This window comes from Aphelocoma coerulescens, chromosome 4A (genome assembly GCF_041296385.1).
Source record: "Aphelocoma coerulescens isolate FSJ_1873_10779 chromosome 4A, UR_Acoe_1.0, whole genome shotgun sequence".
Classification (NCBI taxonomy): Eukaryota; Metazoa; Chordata; class Aves; order Passeriformes; family Corvidae; genus Aphelocoma; species Aphelocoma coerulescens.
The window spans coordinates 20,928,031-20,943,158 of record NC_091018.1 but is presented as its reverse complement, the minus strand read 5'-3'; the positions used below and the strand labels follow the sequence as shown (position 1 = coordinate 20,943,158).

The following is a 15,128-nucleotide window of genomic DNA, read 5'->3' as shown; positions in this document are numbered from 1 at the left end:
AAAACACCTGCATTTCCCATTGGGGTGCATGTGTCCCTGTAGGATTTTTTTCCTTAGTCCAGGGTTAAGCCCAGAGACCCCAACCCCATTTTGGATCAGAGCCACAGGCTGGGACACGAAAAGCTGGGCAGGGAATGCCCACAGTGCTGTTCTGCCACAGGATCCCCCTTTCCCCAGGCTTCAGGAATGCTCCAAACCCAGTTCTCAGGCTGCACCCTCCATTCCTGGCTGGTGATAAAATCCCCTCCCTACAAAGGTCACTATCAGTTCCAGGAGCACCTCCTGGCCCACAGAGCCCTGGGAACCACTGGAGTTTCTGTTGGAAGCTCTGGAAGCTCCACGGAGCAGGGACAGGAGGAGCCGCTCCCTTCGCACACTCACAGCTTCTTGTAGTCCTCTGTGGTCATCCTGTATCCGGAGGGGGAGCGGCTCTGTCCCTTCAGGGCCGTGCTGAGGGGACACAAGCCACACCTGGGAATGTGACCTTCCATCCCTCCCCTCCTCCTGCCCCGGGGGAGCTCCGCAGGAAGGGGGAAAACAGGGTCACCCCAAATATCCCCACGGTGATTGCAGGGAATGCTGTCCAATTCGAGGGCAGCATTTGCCTCCTTTTTAGGATTTAGGACTGGGATTTGGGGTCTGCTTTGCTTCCCCACGGCCACTGGGAGTTGTTGGAGCCAATATGGACACACCCTTCTGTGGGATGGAGCTGCTCCATCCCGGGATCAGCGAGGGGGAAGGAAGGAGACACCTTGGGGCATCATCCTTCTTCCCAGGGGGAAAATGGGGTTACAAAGGGTTTCACTTGAGATGCTACAGAGCCCCTACAGAATCCCAGGAGGGTTTGGGTGGGAAGGGGCCTTAAAGGTCACCCCATCCCACCCCCTGCCATGGGCAGGGACACCTTCCACGATCCCAGGGTGCTCCAACCTGTCCTGGAACACTCCTAGGGATGGGGCACAACTTCTCTGGGCCCCTGCTCAGATCAGAGCCACGCTTAGACCTGACTTGTTAGAATGGTTAGAATCAAATGTAAGTGCCTTGCACAAGACAGGTTGAAAAACCCCCACAAAAATCCCACTAAAACCATCAAAATTTAGCATTCCAGCTTTGCAAGGTTTCCCTGGGATTTTCCCTCCCAAATTAACCCCAAGCCCGTGAGTGCTTTCAGAGCCAACTGTGGAGAGGAAAACACGGAGTTTGATGCCTGGTCTTTTCCTGTGTCTGTAAAATGGACAGCAACATCTTCCAGCATTTTGTAAGGATTTAGGGGAGCTCTGGAAGCCCATGAGCACCAGCCAAAGCAAGAGGAGGGCTGGAAATGAGAGTTTGAAATCTCCTTTCATGAAGGGGGAGGAGGAGGAGCAGGAGGAGGAGGCACACACGTACTTTTTCTGTGCTTGATTGGGAGGTGAGGAATCCGTCACGGATGAGCTCTTATCGATGGTCCTGGTGAACACCCCCCTGGGGAGGGAAGGGGCATCTTAAATTTTGGGTTGGAAAACGTTTGGAGCAAAGTTCAAACCACTGGTGAAACAACAGGACTGGCTCTTCACCCTGAGCATCGGGATGTTCCCAGCCAGTAGAACCTGAGAGGGAATCTTTGTCCTGCTCGTTGTTCCTGATCCAGTTCTCCTCCCCCTGCAGCCCAAATCTCTCCCATTCCACACCCACCTGATGAGGTATCCGGACTGGGGCTTGGAGGCAGAGGACCTGTGCCAAGAACAGACATCAGTAAATTAAAAACCATGGGAAAAACAACAGCAGCAGCACCAGGACTGAAGGGGAATGTCCACGTGGACGTCAAATCAAAAATCCAGCTAAGCAGGCCTGGAGGGATCCCACAGCTGGAGGGATGTTTTAAAATCAATAATCGTCAGAACAAGCTCTATGAAGGTTTTTTATAGGAAAAATGAATTTTAGAGAGAGCCAATTAAAATTAGCCCTGCTGGCAGTGTTCTCTGGCTCCAGACTAACTCCCCAGGTTGGTGGCATGGAAGGGGGAAATCAGAGGTGATAGAGATCCCGATTATTTTATCACTGGAGAACAGCAGCTCCACTCCAACTCCTCCAAGGGAGCATTCCCAGGGAGGGAGCACAGCGTGGCTCCTCTGGAGAGCACTGTCTGACAAGCAGTGGGAAGAGCTGGCACAGGGAAAGGGAAGCAGGGAAGTGCTCACAGGAGAGGACAGAGCTCTCACACAGGGCCAGGCCCTTCCCAAGAGTTTGATATTTCAGGATATTCCTACAAACTCCTGAGTTCCTGGAGACCCCTCGTGCTCTGAACCAAATTCAGCCCCACCCAGGGCTCCCCCTGCCCCGAGCTTGGAGCACTGAGGGGTTGCACCAGCACAGGAGCTCGTGCCCCGTCCCAGCCTTGTGGGATCATGGGCTCATCATTCCCCTGGATTAAAGACACCCCTCCATCCCGCTGCACCCCTCAGGAGCCAATCCATGCTCTCCCCAAGGTGAGACATTGTTGTGAGCAGGGCTGAGGAGGGGACACACCGAGAGCTTGCACCGACCCCGGGAGCCAGCACAGCAGGGAAGGAGCGGGATGGGCCCCTGGAATTACCTGTCCTGCTGGGGAGCAGCGGGTTTGGGGGCCGGGGATCCCCCAGAGGCCTGTCCAGAGCTGAGGGAACAGGAAACACAAGGACCTGGTTAACTGAGGAACTTGCTGAACATGGCTACGATGGGTTTGGAGAGAGTGGGAAGAGAAGATGGATTTGGGATTGGCTTTGTTTCCAAGGAAAGAGGAGCTGGAGCAGACTGTGCTCCCTGGCACAGGGCCCCGTGTGACATCCAGGAGCTGTTTGATCTCCTGCCTCTTCCACCCTGAACTCCCTCCCACCCAGGCCTGCCCTGAGTTTGTCACTCTGAGATGCTGAAGCACAATCTGGCTCCACAAAACTTTGGAGCTCTCCTGACACTTCCAACCTGTCGGTGCTGCTGAATTCCCAGCTCCAGGAGAAGACATTTGCCCAAGCCTCTTCCCACCCTGCATTTATCAGAAACAAACAGGAGCAGCAGTTCCTTTGGCAGTGGCACCACGGGGACCCCAAAACCTGTCCCAGCACATCTTGTGCAGCTGGAGACCAGAGTGCCCAGAGAACCCAGAGCTCCAGGAGCGTTTGGACAATGCCCTCGGGCACAGGGTGGGATTGCTGGGGTGTCTGTGCAGGGCCAGGGGTTGGATCAGTGATCCAGGTCCCTTCCAGCTCAGGGAATTCTGATGAGGGAAAGGGAAGGAGAAGGGAATGTTCCTGTGGCCACACTTACCGGGGGCTGCTCTTCTCCTCGTCCGAGTCAGAGTTGTGGTGCTGGATCCAGCTCTTGTCCCCTCGCAGCGTGGTGCGAACCTTCATCTGCCGGATGATCCTGCGGCGATCCTCGTCCGTGGGCGGGATCAGCCCTCCTGGGAGAACAGGGAGAGGGAGGGAAGGATGCACAGGATCAGCGGGGCAGATGGGATCTATCCCAGCATGGAGCTCTCTCCTCTCTGTCAGAGACCCCGACAATGGGTGAGACTTTCACCAGCTCTGATGGAGGATGGAGATGTGGCCATCCAGACCTCAGGATCAGCTTATCCCACTGGATCACAGAGGCTCAGGCAGTGTTTTCACACCTCAGTGAAACACCTCCCTGGTGGCCTGTCCCAGCAGGGACATTCCAGCACATCCAGCTGGGCAGAGGAAACAGAGGAAAACCGGAAGAGGAAGGAATTACCTTTGGTGACACCCAGGGACATCATGGTCTCAGCAGCACCTTCCCCTTCTGCGACTGCTCCAAGCCAAGAAGCCCTGGAAGAAATGGAAAAGGGGATAAGCAAAATATGAGTTGTGGTATAAAACCTTGGCAGGTGTGTGGGGAGGAGAGCACAGCCACAGTGGCACAGCCACAGTGGCACAGCCACGGTGCCCAGAGGATGGGGAGACTCTGTCCTTGTACCACAGCTGGGATTGCACCCCAACCATAAACCTGCAGCATCAAGGACCGGGAAAATCAAATCCAGCCATGCCAGAGGTGATTTTCCAGCTCGAGGAGGAAAGTGGTGCAGGAGATCTTGCAAAAGTGCCCATAACTACTCAGGTGGGCCAGACCTTCTGGAGTCTGCAGAACTCTGGGGTTCCTGGAACATCCTTGGGATTTGTGTGAGGTGGGATGAGAAGGACCCAGGTTAATTCAGCAACTGGATATGTTTGTCAGAAATGGTTCTGTTCTGTTTTCACTCCTAATTTTTTCGTGGAAGCTGCAGGATGAGCTTTTGTTTTGGAGGAGAAAATCAGGCACTGAACCCCAGAATGGTTTGGGTTGGATGGGACCTTAAATCTCATCCAGTTCCAAACCCTTCCACGACAGGGACACCTTCCAGCTTTTACCACCCGCAGTCTTCCCTTGCCAAAACTCTCTCCTGGATTCTGGAATGACTCTGCCAGCCAGTAATGAAAGGCCCAACCCTATTTGGGAGAACCTAAAATTAGGTTGTTCTTTCCTGCTGGTGGGCCTGTCCCTGCAGTATTCCCGGGAAGCCACACGCCCGGGAGGAATGCTGGGTGCTGATCTCACAGCATTGCTGCTTGGCAAAGCCTTCTCCCCTGCCTTGTCTCAGCCAGGGATCTGCCCACTGCTCATCCCCTCCTCTTCCCATCCGATCCCAAACAATTCCCCAAGGCTCCCCTCCCTCTGCAAGCATTCCCAAGCATTGCACCCATCCCTGTGCAATCCAAACACACAACAGCCAGCTGGTATTCCAATATTCCTTCTGATATTTGGAACCATCTGTGATTCATGGTCCAGCTCATGTCTCTGGTACAACAAACCCCTCATCCTGCGTGCTGGATAAATGCAACTGGTGCTCAGCTTCGGATACCGGCCTCTGGGATGGAGCACTGGGATCAGGCAGCAGGAGATCCGTAAAAATGGTTCATTCCCACTGACAAAGCATCCATCATGAGCCACCCAGCACGAGAAATAAACATCCTGTCTGCACAGGAGCAAAATCCTGTCAGAGCATATCCTGAGGCTGCACCCTTCCAATGGAGCTGCTGCCTGAATCCATGTAACTAACCCCAAATCCCTGTTTGCAAAGGCATGGAGCACCAGCCAGACAACACACACAGGCTGTTCCCACCTCGGGGAAGCCCTGGGGCTCATGGGCAGCTTTGCTGAGAGCCAGAGATGCCCTGGTTTGGGGTCAAGCCTGGCTGCAGCAGGAAGGGCACGGTGCTCCCACTGAGGACACTCCGGAGCTCCTCGTCCCTGAGGAAAGCCATTCCAAGCTATTTAATGAGGAAAGCGATTCCAGGCTATTTAATGAGGAAAAGGGAGCTGGAACCTTGTTTGGATGCCAATGTTCAGGTGCTCTGGGGCAGAGCCCAGCTCAGCTCTCCTCCGCACGCTCTGGGCTCCGTGGGGTCCCTGCCCTGCCTCGGCCTTTCCGTGCCCTGGAGTTTTAAAGCAGCTCCAACACCACAAACTTCTCTCTTGTCCCCAGCAGGGAGCGATCCCTAAGGATCACAGCCCGTGGGATGAACGAGGGAGCACCCACAGCTGTGCCCAAGGTTACGGAGCTGCCCTGGCCCTGGAGGGGGTGAGCTGTCCCTGCCCTCTCATCCCATCCCCTGAGGAGAGCAGGCACAGCCACACCAGCCCTTCCCTAATAAATTCTTCAAGTGCCTGAAATCAGCAGCCCATTCCTTAATTGGGAAGGATCCTGCTTTCCATGGAAAGCGCTTAAGAAGCTGTAATTACCCTGCAGGAGATGAAACACTCGCTGTTCCTTTAAAGCTGACGGGAGCTCCTCTTCCCTGCCAGCCACCCTCCTTTTTGATGGCTCAACTGGGACTTTTAAATGTTAATAACAAGCTTTCAGCCTGCTGTTTGTAGGGCACTCGGGGTAATGGCCCCTTTGTGCCTAATAGCACCTTGCTCTCTGTGTGTTTTGGGGATGAGCTGGATCCCACGTTGGACCCAGTTCTGAGGACTGAAGGAATGCCCCGGGAAAGGGAAGCGGAGCTGCTTTGATCCCATAAATCCAGCATTCCTGGGAGCACCGCGGGTGGCTTCAGACTCCTGAACTGTCCCCGCAGCCAGGCCAACCACCAAGTCCAGCTTCCAGCTCTCCTGCTCCCAGGGTTTTGCTCCCTGGCCCTGGGATGGGCTGTCCCAAGCTCCACAGCTCCACTCTCCCTTTTCCCTGCTGATCCCTCGTCCTGCACAGCGATGCTCTGCACCTGCAAAGGCTCTCCCAGCGGGGCCCTTTTGGGACAGGAACCCCCAGGTCCCACTGCTGCCGTCCCTGTCCGTGCAAGGCCTTGGTGGCACTGGATGACCTTGAAGGTCCCTTCCAACCTCAGTGACTCTGTGATTCCTGGACAAGGAGTAAAACTCTGGGTGCCTCACACAAAGGTCATCCACAGATACCAACCTGTGCCCTCACCAGGGTTATTTCCCTCAGCCCAAAGCCCATGTGGGATCTGAAGGGATCCCGTCCTGCTTGTGATGATCCAGGCCCTGTGGGGATCCTGTCCTGCCCACGGTGATCCCGTCCTGCCCACGGTGATCCAGGCCCCGTGGGGATCCTGTCCTGCCCACGGTGATCCTGTCCTGCCCATGGTGATCCCGTCCTGCCCACGGTGATCCAGGCCCCATGGGGATCCTGTCCTGCCCATGGTGATCCCGTCCTGCCCACGGTGATCCAGGCCCCATGGGGATCCTGTCCTGCCCATGGTGATCCCGTCCTGCCCACGGTGATCCCATTCTGCCGTGATCCAAGTCCCACCCGAGGCGATCCAGCAGCAGCTCCAGGCTCTGCTCCCGCTGGCTGAGCCCGTGCCAGAGCTCTCCATGGAGCTCTCCGTGCTCCCCCTGCCCCTGGCCACCAGCACAGAACTCGTTTCCCCCAGGAGCTGGGCACTAATGGGGGACTTGGCCGGTGACCCGAAGGGCCTCGACTGCAAACAGGACCCAGGGCAGTCATGCGGAAAAATCTCCTGGTTTGAGGATAATTGATGCCTGTTCTGACCTTCACAAGCCTCAAATTAAAATGTATTTAAAGCTTGCAAGAGGTTTGAACCTCCTTCCTTGGAGCCTCCTAAAGCCTGCTGAGAGTTTTGGCCTCCAGCCCTCCCTCCAGGCCAGGTCCCCGCTCCCGTGTGGAAGGTGGGGATTTGCTGTGACACCCAGCAGCTCGAGCCCAGCTTCTGGAAACACACGGGAAGGAGAGCAGGGGAAAGGCTTTTCCTTTTTCCTTTAGCACACGTTTCCTGCCCCAGCAGCAGTTTCCCAGCTGCGGGATGGCTGATCCAGACCACAGCTCTGCCTCCCGGCAGGGCACAGAGTCGAATTTCTCTGCACCAGCCAGAGCACACAATGCAAACCTTGTCCCTGCTCTGCTGTCACCCGACACCTGATCTGCTGAGAAGGGACAGCACCGAGCTGGAACAAACCCTGCCAGACCCACGCTAACCCCTGCCACCATCCCAGCTCCAGGCAGCTCCTGCTGGAGCAGCACCTGGGCCCGGTGCTGTGACATTTTTAAGCCAGCGTTCTTAAAACTGGATTTAGTTCACCTTTGAGCTCTGACTTAAAGCCCATCCCGTTCCTGGGAAGGGTGGGCACTCCTCTCCCGCTGCCTGCCCTTGGGGACACAAGGGGCAGTGGGAATTTCACCTCAGGTTCCACACTGGGGACTCACAGCCTGCACCTGAGGGTCTCATCCCAGCTCCTGCACACAGGAGGCTCCGTGCTGGGAGGGGGAGGTTCTGAGGGAGCCTCTGGAAGTCCAGACCCACAGCCTGGAGCCCTGGCACAGGGTGTCCCTGCATCCCTGGCAGTGTCCGAGGCCAGGCTGGACAGAGCTTGGAGCACCCTGGGACAGTGGAAGGTGTCCTTGCCATGGCAGGGGTGGCACTGGATGGGCTTTAAGGTCCTTCCAACCCAAACCATTCCAGGATTCCATGGTTTTAGACAGTGCTCAGCTGTTCTGAAGGACAGGGCAGGATTTTTATTCCTGCCTTTCCCTTTTTCCAAGCAGTGACTACTGAACGCTGATGCACACTTGGGGATATTTAAGAAGCACCAGGAGATTTCTAAAGTCAAGCTGTGAACAGTCAGGAATTCAATAACTGAAACAGTCCAGGCAAACCTTAAATCCACCCTTCTGGACTTGTCCAACACAGCAGCTCATGGCTGCCTGGTTCACGAGCCACAGAAGCACTCACAATCCCAGAATCCCTGAGGCTAGAAAAACCCTCCAGGATTGAGTCCAAGCCGTGCCCGATGCCCACCTTGTCCCCAGCCCAGAGCTCTGAGTGCCACCTCCAGGCCTTCCTTGGACACCTCCAGGGATGGGCACTCCAAACCTCCCTGGGCAGCCCCTGCCAAGGCCTGCCACCCTTTCCATGGAGAAATTCCTGCTGGTGTCCATCCTGAAGCTCTGTCCTGAGCCTGTGTCCCATGACCCCATTTGTGGCTGCAGCAGAGCCTGAGGGCTGTGCAGGAGCTCTGAGGAGCCTCATTGCAGCACCACATTCCCTTGGGATCTCGTCTCCATGACCTGAGGACACTGAACATCTCTTTTTCCCTGAACAGGGGGCAAAGGGATGAAATCCTGCAGCTGGAGTGGGGAATCCTGCCCAAACCTCACAAACAGGGGCAACACAGACACGTTCCAGCCGTGCTCCAGACAACGCCTGAAAAGCTGCAACTGCACAATTAGAATTTCCTTTCATTCGCTCCCAACCACACATCCCACAATAAAAAAAAATCAAATCCAGATGGAGCTGGCACAACCTTGTGCCACTGAAGTCAGGGAAGTGTGGCATAAACTTCATGAGAGCAGCGCACAGACCTGCCCATCCCAAGGGATCATCCTGGGGCTCTGCCGTGCTGGGAGCTGCCAGCAGGACCACCCCCAGCACAAAAACTCACCCCTGCTACTGCCAAAAACTCGAAATGAATTTTCACCATCCTGGGCGTGCAGTTTCATTGCTCTAATTACATGGAATTAATTCCTAATTGCTCAGCTAATTTCTGGGTTTGAAAGGAAGGATGTGCAGGACGTTCACCACACCCACACACCGCTGACCTTGAGCCTTGATGTCCCAAAGATGAAAGGAAAAAGGAAGGAAAAATGGGGTTTGTGTCAAAGGTGGAGCTCTGTGTTTGTGTCACTGACCCTCAGACAGAGCAGGACAAAAGCTCACTGAAGCCTCATGACATCACAGAGACACCACAAGGTTTTGCCAAGAAAACACAACTTTTTGTAAAGGAAAACTAAAATCAGCCACTTGTAGAAATTGGGACTTCCACTTAAGTCCTGATCATTTTTTGGGACGAGATGTACTGAATCGTTGGCTGGATGGATAAAATAAACCAGGTTTATAACAAAACAAATAAAATATCCTAAATAAAACATCCTGATCCAGCTGAGGAGGGAGGACATCCCTGCTTGCCAACCTGCCCAGGTGAACCCAGCTCATCCTCCTGCGAGGGGCCTGTCCTGGAGCAGAGGGTGGGACAGGGAAAGGGGATGACATTCCCTTGGCTCGGATGAAGCAAGGACAGGGAGGTGCTCGCTCCTCTGTGCCAGCTTTGCCACTCCTTCCCAGGGTGCTGATTTCACACTAATTCAGGGAGAAACAAAACAAGGCAGAGCAGGAGAGGGAGAAATCTCTGCCTGCACCCCCCGTGTCCCACAGTAGTCCTGGGAAGGAGGGGCTGGAGAGGCAAAAAGAGCTGAACCTCTCCCGAGGTTGTCAAGGGTCACAGGCTTGAATTTTTCCTGGTCTCTGCCCACACCCAGACCTGTCCCAGGCAGGTCACTGCCGTGCCCCGTGGAAATCCAGAGGGGAAAGGATTTTAGGAGGACGTGGGGCCGCGGGCAGGGAGGGAATTTGAGATCAGACAGGTGCAGAGAAGCCCCAGAGCCAAACCTCAGCCTCACTCCCGTTCCTGTAGGAACCCCATCCCATCCCTGCAGCACCCACCGCACGCCAGATCCACCGCACTTGGATCCAAGGCACCCCCGCCAAGCTCCACTCCCCCTTGCAGGAGGAGGATTTAGGTGTCCCTCGGGGTGTCCCCCCTCAGGACAGCACAGCCCTCCTCTTCCTCGCCCTGCCGGGCAGGGGAGCGGGTGCAGCACCCCCAGCTCCGGTGCCAGGCTCGGGGCTGCCCAGCCCGGCCCTACCTGCGGCGGCTCCCCGGGCGCGGGTCCCGATGCGCAGCTCTCCCGGCGCGGCTGTGGCACACCTGAGCCCTTACCTGCCGAGAGGGCTGGCTCCGGGAAGCCAAGCCTTGTTTTGAGGAGGAGACTTGGGTGTGTTTCGCCCTTCAGGGGAATCAAACAGGTTTCTCCATTCGGCGGCACGGGCTCCCCTCCCTGTAGGCTCTGCTCTGCATTCCTGGCATTCTCCAGCGGATGCCACGGTCCCCGGCCCTGTGGGCCACTGGCACAGCCCAGAGCAGCCCCCCAGCTCTCACCCCATGGAGTTTCTCCTCAGGGCAAGCACTGCCCGGGCTTGGCTGCCGGGAAGGGGCAGCAGGGCCCGCGCTGCTGCTCGGGTGCTCCGGAGGCTCGGAGCCGCTGAAGGGCCGTGGTACCCAGGGAGCATCAGGGAGCGGGGCTGTAATTAGCGCTCGACACTGATTGTCTGCTTCGAACTCATTAACGGGGCCCACAGATGCCATAATCACCCAGGAAATTGCCGGGCATTCCGCTCTTCCTCAGTTTATTTCCCTTTCTAATTGCGCCGGTCACCGAACGGCCCCCGAGGCCCGGCTGTGGTGACAGCCTGGCACAGCCAGACCCTGGGACACGCTTTTTGCCACTTCCTAAAGACTGGCAGCTGGGGATGTGTGTTTAGAGCTGTCCTGAGGAGCCAGGGCTTCAGCCTGGCACTGCCACAGGAGGGTGACAACCAGATAATCGTGGAATGGTTTGGGTTGGGAGGACCTTAAAGCCCATCCAGTGCCACCCCTGCCATGGCAGGGACACCTCCCACTGTCCCAGGCTGCTCCCAGCCCCAATGTCCAGCCTGGCCTTGGGCACTGCCAGGGATCCAGGGGCAGCCCCAGCTGCTCTGGGCACCCTGTGCCAGGGCCTGCCCACCCTCCCAGGGAACAATTCCTGCCCAATCTCCCATCCAGCCCTGCCCTCTGGCACTGGGAAGCCATTCCCTGGGTCCTGTCCCTCCATGCCTTGTCCCCAGTCCCTCTGCAGCTCTCCTGGAGCCCCTTTAGGCCCTGCCAGGGGCTCTGAGCTCTCCCTGTGTCCTTCCCTTCTCCAGCTGAGCACCCCCAGCTCTCCCAGCCCAGCTCCAGAGGGGCTCCAGCCCTGGAGCAGCTCCGGGGCCTCCTCCAGCCCTGGAGGTGACAAAGCCCCAACCAAGCACCTGCCAGGACCCCCTCCCCTCCTCTGCACCCACTGGGACCCCCTTTCTCCTGCTCCATGATCCAGGCACAGGTAACGCTGACACTTTAGCAGCTGGAAAGAAAAGCTCCTGCAGTCTCCCCCCGGATCTGCTGGGCAAATACCCCATCCCATCCCATCCCATCCCATCCCATCCCATCCCATCCCATCCCATCCCATCCCATCCCATCCCAGCCCAGCCCAGCCCAGCCCATCCCCTCCCCTCCCCTCCCGAGCGGGATGTGCTCGAACAGGGCCGATAACCCAGCCCTGGCTCCCAGCAGCACAGCGGGGATGACATCAGGGATTTTCAGGCATTAACGCGTTCCTCCAGCCCCAGATCTCCCTCTCCGATCTCCTCAGGCTCAGCAGCAGCAGCAGCCGGGCTCAGCTGAGCTTTGCTCCGCGGCTGCCGCTGATCCCGGCCGAGATAAGCCGGGATATTCAGAGCCGCGCCCTGAGCTCCCGGCGGCTCGGGGTGTCCAGCTCAGGGAAACCGGAGTTGTTTAAAGCCGGCTGTAAGAACGCAGCCCAGACCCTTCCTCAGAGAGCATCCTCTGCTCCAGGGCTCCAGCTGACAGTGCAGCTTTATTTTCAGTAAGCCCTGAGTCATCCCAGGCTTTGCTGAAGGTTTGTCCGGGTTCTTCCCCGAAACAGCAGTGACTAACAACCCGGCCTGGCCAGCCCTGCAGGTACAAGAGGTCCTCGAGCACGAGAGGGCCACCCAGGGACTCGGGGCTCTGTTTTTCCCCAGTGGGAACGCACTGCTCCACGCTGAAGGGTCAAAAAAAGGATCTGCTATGAACACTTTGATATCAAACACTGAGAGAAATGGATGAGGAGCTCCCGCAGCAACACCCCCGGGTCGGTGGTGGCTTAGGAGATGAATCCCCACAGCGTGGGCAGCAGGAAAAGGGGGGATTCTGCCCCTGTGCCCCTGTGCTCAGGTGAGACCCCCCCTGCAGAGCTGCCCCAGCCCTGGGGCCCAGCACAGGGAGGAGCTGGAGCTGCTGGAGCCAGGCCAGGGGAGGCACCAGGATGAGCAGAGGGATGGAGCAGCTCTGCTGGGAGGAAAGGCTGGGAGAGCTGGGGTTGTTCAGCCTGGAGAGGAGAAGCTCTGGGGTGAGCTCAGTGTGGCCTCGCAGGGCCTGAAGGAGCTGACAGCTTCTACCAGAGGCTCGGGATAAAGACTCTGGATTTCTGTTCACAGTGGGAGTAAAATACTGAACCAGTTAAATACTGACAAACTCAGGGTGCTCCAGGAAAAGGCCCCAGCCTCGGTCTCCCTGGCAGGAGCAGCCTCACCTGGAGCAGCACAGGTGCCCTGCACACCTTTGGGGCAAACAAAAGTTGAAGTCTTTGTGCGGAAGTCAACAAAAGAAGTCTTTTATATTCATCTGACCTGAGCAGAATCCAGAATTTTTCCATTTTCCCACTAAATTTGGTTAAAACCAAGTGGTTCTGGCTTGAAGCCCCACCCTGCAGGCCTGGCCCCATCCTGAGCCATGAGCCAAGGTTCAGGTAAAGCTGTGCCTGAGCCCAGCCCCGAGCAGGAGCGAGGTCCTGTCTGCCATCCCAACCCCACAGCTTCTCCAGGGGCACTCACACATTCCTGCAGCACGGGAGAGCAGGAAAAACGAGCCTTTTCCCCCTGCTCCAGGTAAAAACACTATTGTTATAAAATAAATTTCAGCCTGGAGTATCTGACTTTACCAGGGGATGGATTTTCGTGGAATCCCCTCTCCAAGGAAAGCACACAGGCCCCTTTCTCGTGAAGCTGGCACTGACTAATCCTTGTTCTGCTGCTGTTCTGCCTCCCTTCCCTCCTCAGTGCTGCAGAGCGGAGCAGCTGGGATCAGTGAGACGTGGGAATGCCATCCCACGAGGATGCTGCAGCCACAGAAACTGCTCCCTGGCTGCAGGGAATGCCTGCCAGGGACGGGCTCGCAGGACCTGGAGCACTGGTGTTAAAAAAATCATTTCAAAGAAGCAGCAGAAGTGCCCTGGGTAGCGCCTCGCTGCCATTTCCAGCACAGCCGGGTGCAAGGAACCTGCTCCACCCTGGAAATCCAAGCAGACAATTTTATGGGACGGGGATTTCACCAAATCGTTCCTGTGGCGGCGGTGACTCCAGCAGAGACACCCTCAGCAGCCCCGCCTGTGTTTGAACAGCTCCTGCAACATCCTTTAACATTTTTTTAGTGTTTTCTAGTGGTGAGAAATCCACCAACCCCACTCCAGAGCACGGGGCTGCTCTGGAACATTTCCTGCTTTCCCGATACCACTTTCTCCAGCCCCTCCCTGGTGCTGAAGGGGGAGGGCAGGTGAGTAACCCGTCAGTCCCGTGGGCTTTGCAGAGGTGCCACCACCCCCAAGCCCAGCTGAGCCCCAGCAGAGCTGTGGTGAGTAGCAGGGTGTAAAACCACTACACCCACCTGTTACGAGGGAATCAAACTGGTTTTTCATGAGGTGTCATTCCAGAGCTCTGCCAGAACGCCAGACCTCACCTTCCTAATAGCAGGTAGCAGCTCAGAATTGTCTATCCCAAACTATTCCCTGCTGGAATACAACGATCTCCCCGTGGCCACGGACACACCTGCACACTCCTGGAGCTCAGGAGTGCCAGCACTGACACGAAAGGTTGTTGTCAGCAGAGGCCGTGGCCGAGTGCCAGCCGAGGCAGGGACACCGCGGTGCCACCAGGAACACCCCAAACGCGCTCTGGCGCAAGCAGGGAGATGCTGATTTCTCCTCAGCAGCTCTGCGAGCTCCCTGCAGGCTCTGAGGCAAACAAGCTGCTCTTCCCCCTGCCCTGACAGGGCCCAGGTTGCACCACTCTCCCCCCCCCGTGGGCCTGGCACCGGCCCGGGGCTCTTGCACAAGCGGCAGCGAAACTCGGGAGAGAATTCTCCCGGGAAGCAGAGGCCGGCCTGTCCTGCCGTGGTTGGGAGGTGTGGGAATGTCCTGGTGCTCCCTGGCATCAGCACATTTGGGTAACAGCAAGCACTGGGGTAGGAGCCACCCCTTCCACAGCTTCCCAAAACGCTGGTTTGAGCCCTGCAGCATGTCCTGGATCCCTGTGTCTGGAGACCCCACAGCAGGGTGCAGATGTTACACTCCTCCCAAACCTCACCAAATCTCGGAATGGTTTGGGTTGGAAGGGACCTTAAAGTCCATCTTGTTCCACCCCATGGGCAGGGACACCTCCCGCTATCCCAGGTTGCTGCCAGCCCTGTCCAGCCTGGTCTGGGACACCTCCTGCACGCCCAGTTCGGGCTGGACTGCAGTGCCCTCTGTGCCTTTTCTCTCCCTGGACGTGCAGGGTCACTTCTGACCTGCTTTTATCCATTTTTTCTCTTACCTATTTCTGGTAATTACACACAAGCCACCCTTTTTCCTCTCTGGAGGTGTGTCTGGACCAGAGCTTCCCCCACACTCCAAGGGCAAGACTGAAAGGAATTCCTTGGACAATTCCCTTTGCAGTCTCTGTAAGAGGGGAAATGGGGGTTTGGTTAACTCCCCCTAGAAAAGCACTTTTAATCCTCTCTTGCTTCCCTCCCTCTCCTTTCTCCAGGATAAGCAGCAGAAGATCTCTCTTCATCTCTCCCACTGCCAAAACCAGTCTCAGGTCAGCAAAATCAGGAGCTGCAGCAAGGAAAAGCCAGGAAAGCAGAGAGGGAGATAAGGAGTTTGATGAGAGTGCTCCAGGGAA

The 15,128-nt window shown here is 56.7% G+C and overlaps 1 protein-coding gene across 7 annotated transcripts in view; it reads right to left on the bottom strand.

Moving 5' to 3' along the window:
* The window catches only part of ZNF185 (zinc finger protein 185 with LIM domain), a 29,727-nt gene extending 19,464 nt beyond the window's left edge, over window positions 1–10,263 (bottom strand). For 6 of the 7 annotated variants that reach the window (XM_069015736.1, XM_069015741.1, XM_069015742.1 and 3 more), the window contains exons 1-7: window positions 10,196–10,263; window positions 3,730–3,803; window positions 3,283–3,418; window positions 2,576–2,635; window positions 1,675–1,713; window positions 1,390–1,464; window positions 382–450 (exon numbers count right to left, since the gene is read on the bottom strand). In XM_069015736.1, the coding sequence (XP_068871837.1) occupies window positions 382–450; window positions 1,390–1,464; window positions 1,675–1,713; window positions 2,576–2,635; window positions 3,283–3,418; window positions 3,730–3,754 (404 nt within the window). In that variant the 5' untranslated portion in view covers window positions 3,755–3,803; window positions 10,196–10,263. The remainder of the gene's footprint in view (window positions 1–381; window positions 451–1,389; window positions 1,465–1,674; window positions 1,714–2,575; window positions 2,636–3,282; window positions 3,419–3,729; window positions 3,804–10,195) is intronic. The other variant, XM_069015740.1, reaches the window with a different exon arrangement.
* Between the last annotated feature and the right edge of the window lie 4,865 nt (window positions 10,264–15,128).